The 17992-nt window shown below is 46.8% G+C and overlaps 1 protein-coding gene across 1 annotated transcript; it reads right to left on the bottom strand.

Moving 5' to 3' along the window:
- Window positions 1-1955: 1955 nt before the first annotated feature.
- PLAAT2 (phospholipase A and acyltransferase 2) lies at window positions 1956-17097 on the bottom strand. The gene is made up of 4 exons (XM_011720526.2): window positions 16991-17097; window positions 13796-13910; window positions 7469-7737; window positions 1956-2347 (listed from the first exon to the last, which is right to left on the bottom strand). The coding sequence occupies exons 1-4, from the start codon at window positions 16997-16999 to the stop codon at window positions 2246-2248; spliced, it is 495 nt and encodes a 164-aa protein (XP_011718828.2). The 5' UTR covers window positions 17000-17097; the 3' UTR covers window positions 1956-2245.
- Window positions 17098-17992: the final 895 nt, after the last annotated feature.

Raw genomic sequence — 17992 nt, 5'->3', positions numbered from 1 at the left:
GTGGATCACCTGAGGTCAGGAGTTCGAGACCACCCTGACCAACATGGCAAAACCCCATCTCTACTAAAAACACAAAAATTAGCCAGGCATGGTGGCAGGTGCCTGTAGTCCCAGCTACTCAGGAGGTTGAGATGCAAGAATTACTTGTACCCAGTGACGGAGGTTGCAGTGAGCCAAGATCGCACCACGGCACTCCAGCCTGGACAACAGAGAGAGACCCTGTCTCAAAAAATAAATAAATAAATAAAAGTGGCTGAAGAGAGCATGCATATATTCCTTCCACAAGCTGTTTTTCAGCTCAAGAAATTTTTAAGAAACTGATTGGTGCTGGAGAAACAGGAATCCTGGGCTGTGTGTGGTAGGACTGGATTATCCTTTGTTGTTTGTGTCACTCTCGAAGACAGCATCCCTCTCCCCAGCCAGGAGTGACGGGACAGCTGGCAGGACACAGAGAGGCCCTAGTGCTGCCCTCCTGCCTCATGGACAATGAAATGTTTTGCTTATGTGCATCCACCAGAAAGTGCTCTGAAGGTGGTTGGGATCTGAGACAACCAGGACATAGGAGGAGCAGGAGGAGCAGGGGAGCTCCCGGTGCTGCCTGCCCTATTATCCTCTTTCCTGGGTGGCTTAAAGTCTCATTTTGGGGTAAGAGAAACTAATTTAAGACATGAGTAGGGAGGGTCTTAGTTCCTGCAAAGATCTCCTCAAACCATCAGGAAGTCCCATGGTTGGACCTGGCCCCTCCTGCAGAGCCCTGACCCTTGGCACTCAAGACATAGGAGAAGAAGGAAGCCGTCATGAAAGTGCAATGTGGAAGGACAAGGACCAGGGATAGGGCCCTGGGCTCTGGCTCCAGCTCATCAAAGAAAGGGATATTAAACACAGCTTCTCCTGCCATCTCTGTTTTGGCCAACGTGCCCAAATTGACCACAACAGCTGTTCTGTGTTTACACACTCTGAAGTCAAAATCACTAGCCACGTCCTCAGGCTACGTGCTCTCCATAGTTCCCGGGAGGTGAGCAGTTTTAATACTGTGTGGACAGAAAGGGAAACTAGACTCAGAGTCTAAGCCAGTGACCCAAGGTCACACAGTCACTAAGCGAAGGTTCTGGATTCCCTTCAAGTCAATTTGACCCAAAAGTCAGTTATTTGGGTCAGGCCACTGGAATGTTCTCTGATGAGACTTGCATGGGCAGTCTCACCCGCTGCCTTGCTTGATGTCCCAGGATAGCTCCTGTCTGCCCACTGCAGATTTCGCAGGCTCAGGCCTTGGAGCAGCATCACTCAGTGCAAGCTTGAAGCTGTGGGCAGAAAGGTCAGGAGCTGCTCAGCCCCCCATTCTCTCACTTTCTGTGAAGAAATTGGTGAAACCAAAGATGGCGGATGCACCCCAGAAGCATCCTCCAGGGGGAGACCTGTGCTTCCCTGGGGCGGTGGAGGGAGGGAGGGAGTAAGTGTTCAGGGCAGCCACTTGTCAGGGTGACAGTTATGCTGAGAGCACCTGGAGAATCTTCCTGGCTTGCAGTCACCTTCTCACTAGGTCCTCACGTGGTGGAGAGAGTGTGAGCTCTGGTCTCTTCCTTTTCTTTTTTTTTTTTTTTTTCTGAGATAGAGTCTCATTCTGTCACCCAGGCTGGAGTACAATGGCATGATCCTGGCTCACTGCAACCTCTGCCTCCCGGGTTAAAGCAATTCTCATACCTTAGCCTCCCAAGTAGCTGGGATTACTGGCACCTGCCTCCACACCTGGCTAATTTTTGTATTTTTAGTAGAGATGGGGTTTCACTATGTTGCCCAGGCTGGTCTTGAACTCCTGACCTCAGGTGATCCTCCCGCCTTGGCCTCCCAAAGTTCTGGGATTACAGGCATGAGCCACTGTGCCTGGTCTGGACTCTTCCTTTTCACATAAGAACACTAATTCCATCCTAGAGGCTCTACCCTCACAACCTAATTACCTCCCAGTGACCCCACCTCCAATACCCTCCCACAGGTGGGTTAGAGTTCAACATATGAATTTGGGGTGTGAGAGGAACACAAGCATTCAGTCCATAGCAGAGCCCAATGATGTCTTTAATAGAATTCATACTAAGCTGCATTTCCAAATAAATTTTCCTATGCTTTTAACTCCATTAAAATAAAGATTCATGAACACAAAACAGTAAAATCAGTAAGCCAAACTCCACTCCTGCTGGCTAGATAATATTCCTCCATAAGAATTGGTTGTTGTTGGGACAATTTCTTGGATTTATTGCCTTTCCCGCTTGCTTCTGGCCAGCAGCAACCCCACAAGGCCTGCAGCAGCCAGCACGCCTGCTGCCACACTTGCTGTCGTGACTACATCAGTGACCTGCAGCGGAAGAGAAGGCAGAGCACACTCAGCATCAGGGCAGGACCACGATACATACACCAGGAAACTACGGCTCAGGAAAGACTCATCTGGCCCAGTCCTCTTCATATGAATCACAGAGGGAACAAATATTGGCTGGGAGAGGGGATGCCAAGAGGTCAGGCCACCCAGGAAAGAGGAGTGGAGATGTCTGGTGGGCACAGAATGAATGGAAGAACAAAGCCATAGGTGTGATATACACAGAGTCAAAGAAGGAAAACCAGATACACCCTGTGGGTATTAAAAGCATAATAGGCCGGGCGCCATGGCTCACACCTGCAATCCAAACACCTTGGAAGGCCGAGATGGGCCGATCGCTTGAGCCCAGGAGTTCCAGACCAGCCTAGGCAACATGGTGAGACCCCATCTCTACAAAAAATACAAAAAAAAAAAAAAAGCTGAGAGTGGTGGTGTACACCTGTAGTCCCAGTTACTCAGGAGGCTGAGGCAGGAAGATCACTTGAACCCAGGAGGCAGAGGTTGCAGTGAACCAAGATTACACCACTGCATTCCAGCTTGGGTGACAGAGTGAGTCCCTGTCTTAAAAAATAATAAAAATAATTTAAATAATAATTTAAATAATTTAAATAATTTTAATTTAATTTTTATTTAAAAATTTTGAAATAATTTTAATTTTAAATGATTTAATAATTTAAATAATAATTTATTATTTAATTTAAATAATATTTAATTATTTAATTTAATTTAAATAATAATAATTTATTATGCAAAAAGCATAATAAACCCCCAGAGTGTGGCTGTGGCAAGGACAGAGGGGCAGTGCCCAGATGTTCTAGGTCAGGGCTGGCCGACTGGGGCCCTTAAGGCAGATGTAAAATTGGGAAATCACCCCTGGGAACTCTCACTACCCAAGGTTTGAGGGCAGGGACCTCGCCTGGATTGGTCTCAATGTCCCAGGTGCTGATCCCACTGCCAGGCACAGAGTCGACACTCATAATTCATCTGCTGAATGAATGCTGGACCGTGAGGAGCACGGAGGGTGTGCTTTAATAAGTAAGATTGCCTCACTTATGTGCTGACAGGAAATGGTTCTGCAGAAGGAAGAGGATACGCTGAAAAAACCGTAGAGATGTGAGGCTGACCCCTGAGGGTCGGTGTGCTTGGCACAGCTTTTGGGAGCTAGCCAAGACAGCCTGCTGCGATCCTGTGGGTCCGCCCCTGCCTGCGCCACTGTCTCTGAGAGACCAGCGCTGGAGTGACTGGGGGAAACAACATGGGGTGGGGGGTAGAGGTGAAGACTGTGAGAATGGCTGCTTTCTAGATATCAGCACTGTGCTGGGAACTCTCCAGGCCCAGTACTTTTTTTTTTTTTTTTTTTTTTTTGAGACGGAGTCTCGCTCTGTCGCCCAGGCTGGAGTGCAGTGGCGCGATCTCAGCTCACTGCAAGCTCCGCCTCCCGGGTTCACGCCATTCTCCTGCCTCAGCCTCCCGAGTAGCTGGGACTACAGGCGCTGCCACCACGCCCGGCTAGTTTTTTGTATTTTTAGTAGAGACGGGGTTTCACCGTGTTAGCCAGGATGGTCTCGATCTCCTGACCTCGTGATCCGCCCACCTCGGCCTCCCAAAGTGCTGGGATTACAGGCGTGAGCCACCGCGCCCGGCCCAGGCCCAGTATTTTTTTAATCTGCCTGACAACCCTAGGAGGTAGTGATTCTAATTCCCACTTTCCAGAGGAGACTGAGGATGGACAGAGTAAAGAACTCACGTGGCCGGGCGCGGTAGCTCAAGCCTGTAATCCCAGCACTTTGGGAGGCCGAGACGGGTGGATCACGAGGTCAGGAGATCGAGACCATCCTGGCTAGCACGGTGAAACCCCATCTCTACTAAAAAATACAAAAAACTAGCCGGGCGAGGTGGCGGGCGCCTGTAGTCCCAGCTACTCGGGAGGCTAAGGCAGGAGAATGGCGTAAACCCGGGAGGCGGAGCTTGCAGTGAGCTGAGATCCGGCCACTGCACTCCAGCCTGGGCGACAGAGCGAGACTCCGTCTCAAAAAAAAAAAAAAAAAATTTTTTAAAGAACAATAAAAAATAATACACATTTTAAAAATACAGTATAGCTATTTACATAGCATTTAGCACTGAGTATTATGAGTAATTATGAGTGGCTCATGCCTGTAATCCTAAGCAGTTTGAGAGGCCAAGGCAGGTGGATCACTTGAGCCCAGGAGTTTGAGACCAGTCTGGGCAATGTGGTGAAACCCCATTGCTACGAAAAAGAAATACAAAAATTAGCCGGGTGTGGTGGCGTGTGCCTGTAGTCCCATCTACTCAGGAGGCTGAGGTGGGAGGATCCCCTGAGCCCAGGAAGGTCGAGGCTGCAATAGGCTGAGGTCACATTTCAGTGGAGCACCTCTGCACTCCAGCCTGGGTGACAGAGTGAGATGCTGTCTCTAAAATAAAATAAGTACATGAGAGGATGTGCACAGGTTATATGCAAATATCACACCATTTTATACAAGGGACTTGAGCATGCATGGATTTTGGTGTCCTCAGGGGATCCTGGAATCAATCCCTCCCCCACCCATGGATACCAAGAGATGACTGTATCTATGTTTCAAAGGGACAGAGGAAGGATTCATAATTACAAGTCCTTTTTAATAAACACTCTAAGAAAGGGCCAGCGTCTCTGTCCGGTGTTGGTTAGAACAAACGGTAAATTCTCCTGGCAGCAGACGGCTTTCTTAGGCAGGCATTTATCGTGGGGCTGGGGCCATCCTACGGGCACAGCCTTATTTTGCTAGAAGCAGTGCTAGAGCTCGGTCATCTATTAGAGCAGGGGCTGCATGGCGTTGTGTGCCAAGAGTCCTGCAGTTCTCACAAGTCCACTTTCTTACAGAGCGAGAGCTAGAGACAGACAGAGGAGGGTCCTTCCAGACACGCAGAGTCAGATGAGGAGGAAGGAGGGAGAGGAAGAAAGAAAGGCAAGTTAATGGGTGACCTGCAGCAGATGAAGTTCAACAAGAGAGGCTCAAGGACAAGGGACAAACTAAATCAGAGAAAACTGCCTCCCCTGAGTCTTCCCCATCCGCTTGAGTTCTGACCCCTCAGAAGCACAGCAGAGGGCCAACCACTTCCTAAAACTGGAGTCTTCCAGATTGATTTCGTGGCTTCCGCACGGCCTATAGAAGAGCTTTTAGATGCATGATAAGGCAGCCCATCCCCAATCCCTTTCCGACACCCCTCCCATCCAAAGATAGGTCCACCCTCCTCAGCTCAACCGAGGGGAGACCCTGTCAGCAGGGTTCCCACTGAGTTCCAGAGCATGTCCCACCATGCCCCCATGCCCAGCATGGCCTGGCACGCTCTCAGTTAATAGCCTGGCCTCTCTCCTGGGGCACTTGTTTCCAGAAGTTGTGGATTTTCCTTGCCCATCTCCCCTTTTTATCACCTCTCCTTCTCCTAAGAGCTAAATCCTTCCGTGCCCTGAATCTATGGTGCACAGGCTAAGGTGTAGACACTCCTAGACACCAGTAAGGGAGGATTCAAGAATGCATTGCTCCTAAACAGGGAGGGCTTCAGAAAGGAATGTGCAACCACGTCGAGGCTCCTGCCTCATCTGTCTGCTACTTTAGAATGAGAATTCTAAAGTGAGATGGTTGTCATGGAACTGTGCATTAATACATTCATTTGAATTGAAAAATTGTCAGTTTTTTTCTGAATGTCAAAATAAGCCTGATTAGGCTGATTGGTTTGAAAATAACACCTGGCTTGACTGTTTACACGGAAGACATTTTTTCCTAACTGAATGAGCTAAATGTGCAACTCCAAGATTGTGAAGAAAATACGTACACAAATATGTAATATGCAATATACCCAAATCCATCCTTTCCTTTACAAATGTTTTACATTTATGATTTTTTTAAGTGTTTGATGTCATCTAAGAATGTATGAAAGGATATGTGCTTTTTTAAGTTGTCTTGGACTGGGTGTGGTGGCTCACTCATGTAATCCCAAGGGAGGCCGAGTCAAGCGGATTGCTTGAGCCCAGGAGTTCGAGACCAGCCTGGATGACATGGCAAAACCTCATCTCTACAGAAAAATACAAAAATTAGCCAGGCATGGTGGCACATTCCTGTCGTCCCAGCCACTCAGGAGACTGAGGTGGGAGGATTGCTTGAGCCCGGGAGGTCGAGGCTGCAGTGAGCCGTGATCGAACTCTACGTGATGTACTGCAGCTTGGGTGACAGAGTGAGACCCTGTATTTAAAAAAAAAAAGTTTGTGAGACCCTGTATCCAAACGTTGGCCAACTATGGCCCCTGGGTCAAATCCAACCTGTGAACTCTTTTTGTAAAAAATAAATAATACACTTATTGGAAGACAGCCTTGCCTGTTCGTTTATATGTTGTCTGTGGCTGCTTTTGTGCTGCAAAGCTACGGCAGCAGGGTAATAAGACAGACACCACCTGGCCCACAAAATCTAAGATATTTACTATCTGGCCCTTTACAGAAAAAAATTGCCCAATATGACCTGGGCTTTTCCCCTTCCTGGCTCACGCTGTTCCCTCTGCCTATAGCCCTTATTGCTCCCATTCCCTGGTAATCTCCAGCTCATTTTCTTTCAGATTAATCAACATAATTAAATCAGGCTGGGCTCGGCTGTTACCTCTTCTACAAAGCCTTCCTTGATCTGGGCCCTTGGAGAGAACACATGTAGTTTTAACTCCCCCTCTTCACCATGGCTGACATGGACTAGAGACTCAATAACTAGGAGTTCAATGAATTTGGACAAGTTACTTAAGCATGGTGAGCCTCAGTTTCCCCATCTGTAAAGTGGGAATCATAAAGCCTGCCTCTAGGGCTGTGGAGGGCTGTTTCAGGCTGTGACTCCCTTTGTGGCCACCCCCCCAACCCACTGCACTGGTCTACATTGCCAACTTGCATATCCCCCCACCCTTGTCCCCACCCCAAATGTGACACCCTCAAGGGCAGGGGTTTCATATCTGCTATTTTGTCTTGCTCATGTCTATTTCCATCCCGCCCTGGCCCCAGCAGGGACCCAGCCTCTGGCAGCTGAGGGAGTGGCCTGGCTCCTGGGAAGGGGACACAGTCTGAAGATGCACCTGGTCACTGCGGGAGACCCCATAGCGCAGATGGTTCACGAAGTGCTCGCAGTTGTCACTGGTCAGCGAATAAGGCAACTCCTGCCCCACCAACTCCTCTGCCCGCTTGACGATTTTGTTGCAAGGCAGTGGCCTGTATTTGTCATCGTGTTTGTTATTGACCCTGTAGTTATCTCTCCCAGCCACGTCAGACAGCAGTTCCTTCTTCACTATGGCTTTGTTGGTCAGGGCAGACAGGACACTGGCCGCACCAGCTCCAGCAATTTCACCTGTGCAAAAAGTGAGTTCAGTCCTGGGCAGGGCCTGGGGCGCTCAGGGCTGGCTCCAACTTCGGTGGAGCCAGCAGTGCTCCGAGCCAGCTCAGTGCCCCGAGCACCATCGAGAAGGAGGAGCTGTGGAAGGACCTGTCCATCCTGCCTGGCCTTAAACTTGAAAACAGGGAAGACCCAAGCCTGGGTGACTTGGGAGAAGTCACCATGGGTCCCTAGGCTCTGGTTTCCTCATTTCTAAAGTAAATAACCTGAGCTCTAAAGGACCATGTGAGTTTAGATATACCTGAAAGAGTCAACAGTCAAGGCAGAGTGGTACAGGGCAAACAGAGGAGGCAAAAGAGCCCCAGGCCATAGTCCCAACTGCCTCTCACTAGCTTGTGGCTTAGAAAAAGTCACTCCAGGCCGGGTGCCTGTAATCTCAGTGCTTTGGAAGGCCAAGGCCGGAGGAACACTTGAGGCCAGGAGTTGGAGACCAGCCTGCACCATGTACTAAAACTCCTGTCTCTAAAAATAAAAATTAAAAAATGAGCTGGTCGTGGCAGCACATACCTGTAATTCTAGCTACTCCAGAGGCGAGGCTGGAGGATTGCTTTAGCGCAGAAATTACAGGCTGCAGTGAGCTGTGATTGTGCCACTACGCTGCAGCCTGGGCAGCAGAGTGACATCTTGTCTCCAAAAAGGCAGAGAAAAGAAAATGTCACTCCATTGCCCCGAGACGGTGCTGTGGGAGCTCCAGTAGGTGAGGGTGGCATTTTGAAACAATAGGAAAGGAAACAGCTGAACAAGACGGAAGCCTGTCCCGGGAATCCAGGGCCCCCAGGTTCTGGCCCTGGCTCTCTTACTGTGTGTCTTCAGAAAAAGCCCTTCTCATCTTGGGACCCTGGTGTCATCATTTTCAAATTAGAGGAACTAGGCCAGGGGATGTCCATGCCCTCCAGCTTTAAACTCTCCAATTGGCCTCTACAGGGGACCCCAGCCTCCTGGGAAGCTGAAATGAAACAGAGGCAAAGTGACAGCACCCAGAACCCTCAGGGAGGGCCCGATGGACCCAGGGGCCTACAATGGACCCTGCTAGAAGCAGCCCAGCTTAAAGAAAGCCTGTTGTAATGTCAGTTTCTGAACAGCCAGTTTATCTAACGACTAGTTTCTAAACTTAGGTGTGTATTCACACTTTCCTTTACTGATTTTTCTTTTCTTTTCAAAATGACATTTAAACAAATGTCTTGGTCCCAGCTCACTCCAGCTACAGGAGCAGGAATGGGGGCCAGAAAGACCCTCTGCCAAGGAGAGAAACAGACGAGTCAGACCCAGTCTTGCCTGGACGGACTGCAGATCCTAAAAAGAAGGGGAGCTGGAGGAAACAAGATTAATACAGGTATAAAAATATGTCACCAATAATTTATTCATTTTCATGAGAAAAATACACTGTCTCCTCCATCTCTACCCCTTTATCTCCCCTAACCCAATGTCTTGCCTTCTTGGCTTCTAAGATTCTGTTTTCTGCCCCATAGTTTTCCTATCTCTGCCCCTAGTCTTCCAACATCTCACCCCCTATTTCCACCTGTCAGTCTCCCCCATGCCCCTCTCTTCCCCCTCTTCCTCTCACTCTCCTATTCCTGCCCCTCAGTCTCTCAGTTCTGGGATGCGGTTCTTCCTTCTCCCCAATAGATAGCACCCTTTCCTGTATTGCTGGTGAGGTACTTTGGACAACAGTTTGCCAGTTTCTTATTAAACTAAATATTCACTTACCATATGACCCTACAATCCCACTCCTAGGTATATATCCAGAAGAAATAAAAATCTGTGTTCACACTTACAAAAAAAAAACATGCATGGGAACATTTATAGTGGCTCTAATGATTATTGTCAAAAACTGAAAATCACCCAAATGTCATTCAGCTGGTGAATGAATAAATAAATGGTGGTATATCCATACAATGGAGTACTATTCAGCAAGAAAAAGGAACAAAGTACTAACACATGCTACAACATACATCAATCTTAAATGCATTAAGTTAAAGTAACTGGACACAAAAGGCTACATTCTGTATGGTTTCAGTTATATGACATTCTGGAAAAAGCAAAACCACAGGGACAGAGAAAAGATCATAGCTTGCCAGCAACTGGAGGTGTGAGCATATATATGGGGGTTGACAACAAAGGGGCATGGGAGAATTTTCACGGGATGAGGTGTAGTGTTCCCCAGTTTTCCCCCACTTTCTTTCTTTGTCCTGACTAACACAGAATGCCTTGACACTCTGTGACCCGACTAGCTGCGTGTTGCCCTCTGCAGGCTTGAACCCAAGCTGGAGCCTTTAACATTCATTCCCTGGCACGGATAAAGTTGTTTAGGTTGTTGCATGAAACACTGAAAGAGCAAATGTGTTGCTAAGCACGTAGAAACTAGCCCCAGCTTTGAACCAAATTCTTTAAACCCTCATGTGAACCTCATAACCCAACCCCCTTGTTCTGGACATTCCTGGGAAGAACATCTGCTGTCTTGCTGTCCAATTAGAGGACCCTTCAGCCCTCTGCATATAAGTTCGCCTAATAAATGCTTTGGACTGATCAGCCTGGCATTTAGTGCTTCTTTCTTTGGAATCCAAACTGGCCCCATCTCAGGATTTTTGGGGGCAGTCCCCTGAAGAAACTCCCCTGACACCACTTTTGGGGCCACTCCAACCATGGGTTCAGCTGAACAGAGAAAATTAGGGAATTATTTTATAACTAGATTATGGTGATGGTTACATAGTCATATGCATTTGTCAAAACTCATAGAATTGCATACTAAAAAGGATAAATTTTACTATTTGTAAATTATTCTTAAATAAGTCTGATTTTTTAAAAACTAAACACATGCACACACTTAAAGAGAAACTAAAATGGAGGCCAAAGTTTGAATAGTCCTAGACCACTCATTACCATGTAACGAAAAACTTAAAATTCTTCTGATTTTCCCAAAATGCTAGCTGTAACCATAAATAAAACTTAAGCTATCCTCATGTCAACATTGTGGACTTATGCTCTGCTTTCTTTAGCAGCCCAATAGACAGAGAAAGTCAATATTTTTTTAATTTTACTTGGAGAAGTCAACAGTATACTTGGATAGTATTATTGAGGCTCCCTTATACTTTTCACAAGTTTTACATAAAAATTTAAAACCCCTGAAATTTCCCAGAAATGCAGTATGTTTCCCAGAAATGCAGTATGTTTCCCAGAAATGCAGATTTGTTTCTGTGTTCCTCATCTAAAGAGGACTCAGAAATTTACTCAACATAACTCTTATAACAACTAGCTTATAAGGGGTATAAGACCTCTCAAGATAAGCTTCAACTTTCATAAGAGATGGTTCATTATCTAGGTCATAATTTATCTAAAAAAGGAATATTTCTGTGCCCAGAAAGAATAAATAATATCCAAATTTTCCTTGACCTGTAACTGAAAGACAACTCAGAGGATTCCTCAGGCTTGCAGGATATTGCAAGTCCTAGAACCCAAATTATTCTTTAGTGGCCTCTCCACTCTTTTTTTTGTGTATGCCAGAAGGCTTGTGGAGAGTATTAACAGTAGACTGTTCAGTATAGTGACACACTGGGAACATGCCTGATATAGTTTGGCTGTGTCCCTATCCAAAATCTCATCTTGAATTGTAATCCCCACATGTCAAGGGCGGGACCAGGTAGAGGTAATGGGATCATGGGGGCGGTTTCCCTCATGCTGTTCTAATGATAGTAAGTGAATCTCATGAGATCTGATGGCTTGTTTTGTTTTGTTTTGTTTTGTTTGAGACAAGAGTCTCGTTCTGTCACCCAGACTGGAGTGCAATGGTGCAATCTTGGCTTCCTGAAACCTCTGCCTCCCGGGTTCAAGTGATTCTCATGACTCAGCCTCCCAAGTAGCTGGGACTACAGGCATGTACCACCACACCCAGCTAAATTTTGAATTTTCTTTTAGTAGCGATGGGGTTTTGCCATGTTGGCCAGGCTGGTCCTGAACTCCTGACCTCAAGTGATTCACCCACCTCGGTCTCCCAAAGTGCTGAGATTATAGGCGTGAACCACTGTGCCCAGCCATTTCCACTCTATTAACTAACCAAAAATAGCACTGAGGAACTTCTTCCGTGGTAAATAGAACATGAGAAAACCTTTACTGAACTTAAACAGGCTTTACAGAATCCTTTCACACTAGGACTACCCAACTATTCTAAGCCCTCTACATGTTTGTCTGTGAATGCAACAATCAGGCTTTTCTCACCCAAAAACGTGGAGGAAAAAGTAGACCTATAGCCTATTATAGCCTGTAATTGGACCTAGTAACTAGGGCATATCCAAATTGTTTAAAGTCACATGTCAACGTGACCTCACAGTTTCACCACTCAGATACAGATAAGTAAGTTTATGCAGCACTGCTCCCTTAAAAGGATGTGAGTCTCTAGTCAATTACAACAGAAAACAATGTACTTCTTCATTTACATAACTTTGTAAACCGAGCTATAATTGCTGTGAGCCAAGCTTCTTGTCATTTTAGCTCAAAGTCTCTGGATTCAAGAACTGTTCTTTTGTATGTGCAACAAGCCTTTTAAACTTCTCTAGCTTGATTTGATTTCATTAATATACACATCTATATATAGATATAGATGTGCATATATACATATATAAGTATCAATATTTCTACAACTCTTGAAAAGAGTTGCATATATACCTACATATATAGATGTTCTGAGTTTCACTTCCCTGGTGACCCAGTCCAAGTCTGTATGCATACATATACATATCTTCCTATTAGTCATATTGATAATACGTGTTATGCACTGTATTCTCTCAAGAGTCTTAAATATTTGTCAGCAGTCACTGACTCATCATGACAATCTCTATAAGAATTAAGTCTGGGCCGGGCGTGGTGGTTCACGCCTGTAATGCCAACACTTTGGGAGGTTGAGGTGGGTGGATCATGAAGTCAAGAGATTGAGACTATCCTAGCCAAAATGGTGAAACCCCGTCTCTACTAAAAATACAAAAAATTAGCTAGGCATGGTGGCGGGCACCTGTAGCCACAGCTACTCGGGAGGCTGAGGCAGGAGAATCACTTGAACTCGGGAGGCAGAGGTTGCAGTGAGCTGAGATTGCGCCACTGCACTCTAGCCTGGTGACAGAGCGAGACTCCGTCTCAAAAAAAAAAAAAGAGTTAAATCTGTATGTGTACATATACACATAGAAAGTTGGGCTGGGTCACAGGGAAAGTGAAACTCAGAGCATCTGTATATGTAAATATATATACATCTATGTGTGTATATATAGATGCGTATAAAGTGTATATATACACCTGCTGTACAACTATTTTAATGGCTGCATAGCATTCCATTATACGCAGGTATATCTATTTTACTTGACCAATCCCCTGATGTCTTGCACTTGAGTAGTTTCCAGTATTTTGGAATTTTCTTTGATGCCACAATGCTTCAGATGGAAAGGGAGGTTGCTTTAGCCCCTGGCCAGGCCCTGCACCAGTGCTTTCCTGTACCTTCCTTCATTTCATCCCTCCATGAGGTGAGACATAGGGATTCTCATCCCTGCTCTATAGAAGGTGCAGCTGAACTTAGGGATGTGAAGCCGCATGCTCAAGGCACACAGTCTGTAAGCAGAGGAGTCACAATTCCAAACTGGTTCTGTTGAGCTGGGAGGCCTACGCGCTCCTTCCATTGTACGATGCGCTCAGTTGTAAGCTATGTGAAGGAAGTAACTGCTTCTTACCCTGGCTTGTACCTCCAGAACAACAAATGCATAGGAGATCCCATGGAGGGATGCTCACCAAGCACAATGAGTTGGTCAGACTGAACCCCACTCTATAATGGAATAAAGGTCAATAGTCTCTCCACCAACTTACTGGGAAAGAAGAATAGCAGTTGTTACATCTAGCAGGAAAAGCACAATTCATTCAGCATTACGTATTGAGTGCCTACTCTGCTAGACCCTGAAGTGAGGACAAGCACATAATTGTGCATCTCTTCACATTCTTGATCTCAACCCTTGTGCTTAAAAAGAGAACCCATCCTTACTGGGAGGAGCCAGATGGACCACATAGCCATGTCCCACGTAGATGGCCCAGTGCTCATAGCCAAAGCGAGAAATCTCAATCAGGTCTCCAGGTCTCAGTGTTCGTCTTCGTCTAGCCTGCAACAGAAAAACCAGAAACAGGCAGAGGTAAGTCATCTGCAGGAAACATTCTAGGACCTGACCTGCAAGGAGCCCCAGCCCAGCCTGCAGATTCCCTCTGCTCATCACTTGCGGGAAACAGGAGAGAAGGAGCACTGCTCACATGTGTAGGAAGCACCTTCATTTACTGGGGTTGCAGGACTGAAAAGGCGCTCTTCAGGGGACAAGGAGGAGATGAAGAGAGTATCTTTAAGGGAGATTTTCATGAATGTGCAGCACAGGAGTGTGATGGAGTGATGTGCCCAGGCTGAATGTGAGTGCATTTTATGCACAGAGTATGTTTTTGTCAGCAAGTGACTGCATGATTCCCAAGGAAGCCTAAAATGCCTCTTTAAGGGCCACCTGCCATGAGCCTGAGCCCAGGTGATTCCTACGAGTTCTAGAGCTCTGACTTGCAACGCCCAGCATGTCAGAGGCAGGCAGACACTTGACCCACATTACACACTGCTCCTTGGGTGAAAACTATCATTACCCCCACTTGACAATGAGCACATGGAGTCTCAGGAAGGTTAGGCAACTTGCCTAGTAAGTAGAAGAGCAGGAATGAAGGGTAGGGCTGAAAGTTTCCAACATTAATGCCTTTAACCATCCCAGAATGTCCTAGGCAAGCCCAGGGCAGCTGAAGTCTGAGCTCAGGCTAAAATTAAAGCAAGGGATGGCAGGGTGTGGTTGGAGTTGGTGGTAGGGCGGTGCCCCTCTGGAGGGTGCATGGGTGGGAGGAATGTTGCCCTGGCCACACCCAGAATGGCAGATGGCAGACAGCCCTTGCCACAAGAGTTCTGTTTCCGGTATGCTATGGTGCCAGCCAGCACCCCTCCTCCCCCTAACTCAGTTGAGCCAGGCCACAAAGGAATTGAACTGCTGCTGAGGGCGGCGAGAGTGCCAGTCAACTCAGAATCTGGTGGGGAGCTATAGTTAAAAGTAAAGCCTTTCATTTGAAGCAACTTGGATGGAATTGGAACTCAGGAATGGAAAACCAAACATCGTATGTTCTCACTCATGAGTGGGAGCTAAGCTATGAGGACGCAAAGGCATAATAATCATACAAGAGACTTTGGGGACTCAGGGGAAAGGGTGGGAGTGGGTGAGGAATAAAAGACTACACACTGGGGCTGGGCGCGGTGGCTCACGCCTGTAATCCCAGCACTTTGAGAGGCCAAAGTGGGCAGATTGCCTGAGGTCAGAAGTTTGAGACCAGCCTGGCCAATATGGTGAAACCCCATCTCTACTAAAAATACTAAAATTAGATGGGTATAGTGGCAGGCACCTGTAGTCCCACCTACTTGGGAGGCTGAGGCACGAGAATTGCTTGAACCCAGAGATCATGCCACTGCACTCCAGCCTGAGCGACAGAGTGAGACTCCATCTCAAAAACAAACAAACAAACAAAGACTACACATTGGATACAGAGTACACTGGTCAGATAATGGGTACACCAAAATCTCAGAAATCACCACTAAAGTACTCATTTATGTAACCAAATACCACATATTCCCCCCCAAAAATCTTGAAATTAAAAAACAAAAGTAAAGCCTTTGTCTAGAGGGGTCAAGAGTCAACTTGACCAAATAAGGGACAATTTGAGCATCAAAAAAATAATAATAATAATAACTGTACACAGACTGAAACACATCAAATACGTTAAAACCCATGTGTTCATAAGGATATTTTTTAAAAACAGTAGGCATCTTTGGAGGACAGAAAAGAATCACCATATTATTCCAATAGCTGGTAAATAAAGGAAAAGATTCAAGCATTTCCTAACTGAAATGTCCTCAGGGAATGCAATTCAAAACTACAACAAACCCCAAAGCTACAAACCAATATTTGTAAGGTAGCCATATATGTATGCAAAAACATAGAAAAATATTTGAAAGAATACACACCAGGCTATACCGAGGGGAAAGGCTGTACAGATGGGAAAGATGGTCAAAGGGGACAATAGCTTTTATACTAATCATTTTCGGTTTTGGCTTTTGCCTTTTTTTGACACGTGATCTCACTTTGTCACCCAGGCTAGAATGCAGCGGCACCATCACAGCTCACTGCAGGAAGCCTCAACCTTCCCAGCTCAAGCGATCCTCCCACCTCAGCCTCCCAAGTAGCTAGGACTATAAGCATGTACCATTATCCCTGGCTAATTTTAATATTTTCTGTAGAAATGGGATCTCACTATGCTGCCCAGGCTAGAGTTTTGGTTTTTCAAATAAGGTGAATGTGTTCACATATTCCTCCTGAAATTAAATATGTTCTTTCTTTTTTAAGTTGAAGCTTTAGAGTCAGACCCTCCTAAGTTCAAATTCCCTCTCTGCCTTTTGGGCAGCCCCCTCTCTAATACTTACCAGAATATCATTCCCCCCATCTGTGAAGTTGGCAGTATTATGCCTACTTCATAGGATTGCTTATTAACTACCTGGTGTGGATTAAGTAAGTGTTTAGCATGGTATCTGGACCCTGAGCACTCAGGAAATGTGGCTGCTATTGGGCCTGAAGGAAGAAGGAACCTAAGAAGGGATTGGAGGGAAGGAGGTAACGTAGAGGAACTGGCCCTGCCTGGAGGCAAGGGAGACAGAGGCCTTTCTGACAGCCCCCATCACCACCCACACAGATGGAGCCCTTTCCCTGGACCCTCCCTCCCCAGCTCATCCCACCCACTGAGGATGGTGTGACGGAGGAGGTGGCCTGTGTGGTGAACCAAGGGCTGCTCTCCCTGAGCCCACCATTCCTGCCTTCAGGAGGCTTAGCGGAGCCACTGGGAGTGTGGCCAGAGGAGGGCTTGGAAAAGCATAAACCCAAACTTTGGCCTCAGTAGAACCAGACCCCATGCAGCAGCTGAGGCTGGGGACCCTCTGGGCTCATAACCCAGTGCCATGGTTCCTTCCCACGGTGTCTGAGAGAGCCAGACCCCCAGACCTCAGCGTGTGCCCATGTGCCCTCCATGCCAGAGCTGTAGACCAACAAGGAGAACACACATAGTCACCACTAACAGGGTGGTTGTTCCTCAGATCAAAGCTTTAAAACCCTTTCTGGGGACTTACCAAAGCCATCCTTCCTTCAAGATGATGTCTTGTGTGTTGCTGACTCTGTGTCCAGCCTTAAATTAGCTCTGAGTTTCGTTTTCCCCGTGACCCAGCCCATATACAACTATTTTAGAACATAGATCAAGGTTCATGTGAAATTTTCCGTCTTCAAACAGGGGCAGAGCACATATCAAGTAGGCAAGGGAGCATGAAAATCAGAGAGAAGAGGAATCAGAGCTCAGGATCTAGATTGAGAAGGACTTAGTGGCAGTGTGGTCAGGGGCACAGCTGACAATCACCAGGTTTCAGGTGGAACAAGCAAGATCCAGTGGTTGTGGGGGCAAGGCAGGATGTAGAGACAGAGTCCATGGGGGAAATTTTCAAAAAGGAGAGAGGAGCCCCAGAGAGACTGAGACTCATGCCTCCAAATTCGGAATGATTGTTGCTAGGAGAGGCGGACATTTCCACCAACCTCAAACCCCATGGCCCTAGACAAATCATGTCATTGGAGACCCATTCCTCTACCCTGGAAACAGAGTGACGCTGCTAGGACCGCAGTTTGAAAACCACTCCCTTTCTGCCTCTCACCCACAGTTCAGAAACACTCAGTCCCCACCAAATGGAAACAAAACCCATGACTGGGTATGTAGAGGTTGCTTCTTTGAGGCACCTGCATGCTTATGCTACCCAAGCTCCAAATAAGCATCTCTTCTGACATCTGCATATAGTTGTCCGGTCCTGAGCAAACTGGACAGGAAGGGGTGGGTGGGGCTGGGTGGAGCTGAGCATCCTCACTGCGGGGCATGGGGGCAAGGTTCATTAAATTACTTTCTTCGGGCTATAAACAAACAAAGAGCTTTACTGTGGGGATGCAGATGGACTGGAGCCAGAACTGGAAAACTCTTTGACAGCCACAGCAGCTCTGCACGACCAGCTACTCCCTCAGCCCACGCGGTCTTGCTCCCGTGGAGACGGCCTCTCTCAGCACCTCCACTCCATTCTCCTCTGGGTTGCAGTGGG

Source organism: Macaca nemestrina, chromosome 12, assembly GCF_043159975.1.
Source record: "Macaca nemestrina isolate mMacNem1 chromosome 12, mMacNem.hap1, whole genome shotgun sequence".
Lineage (NCBI taxonomy): Eukaryota > Metazoa > Chordata > Mammalia > Primates > Cercopithecidae > Macaca > Macaca nemestrina.
This window is presented reverse-complemented; position numbering and strand designations above follow the sequence as displayed.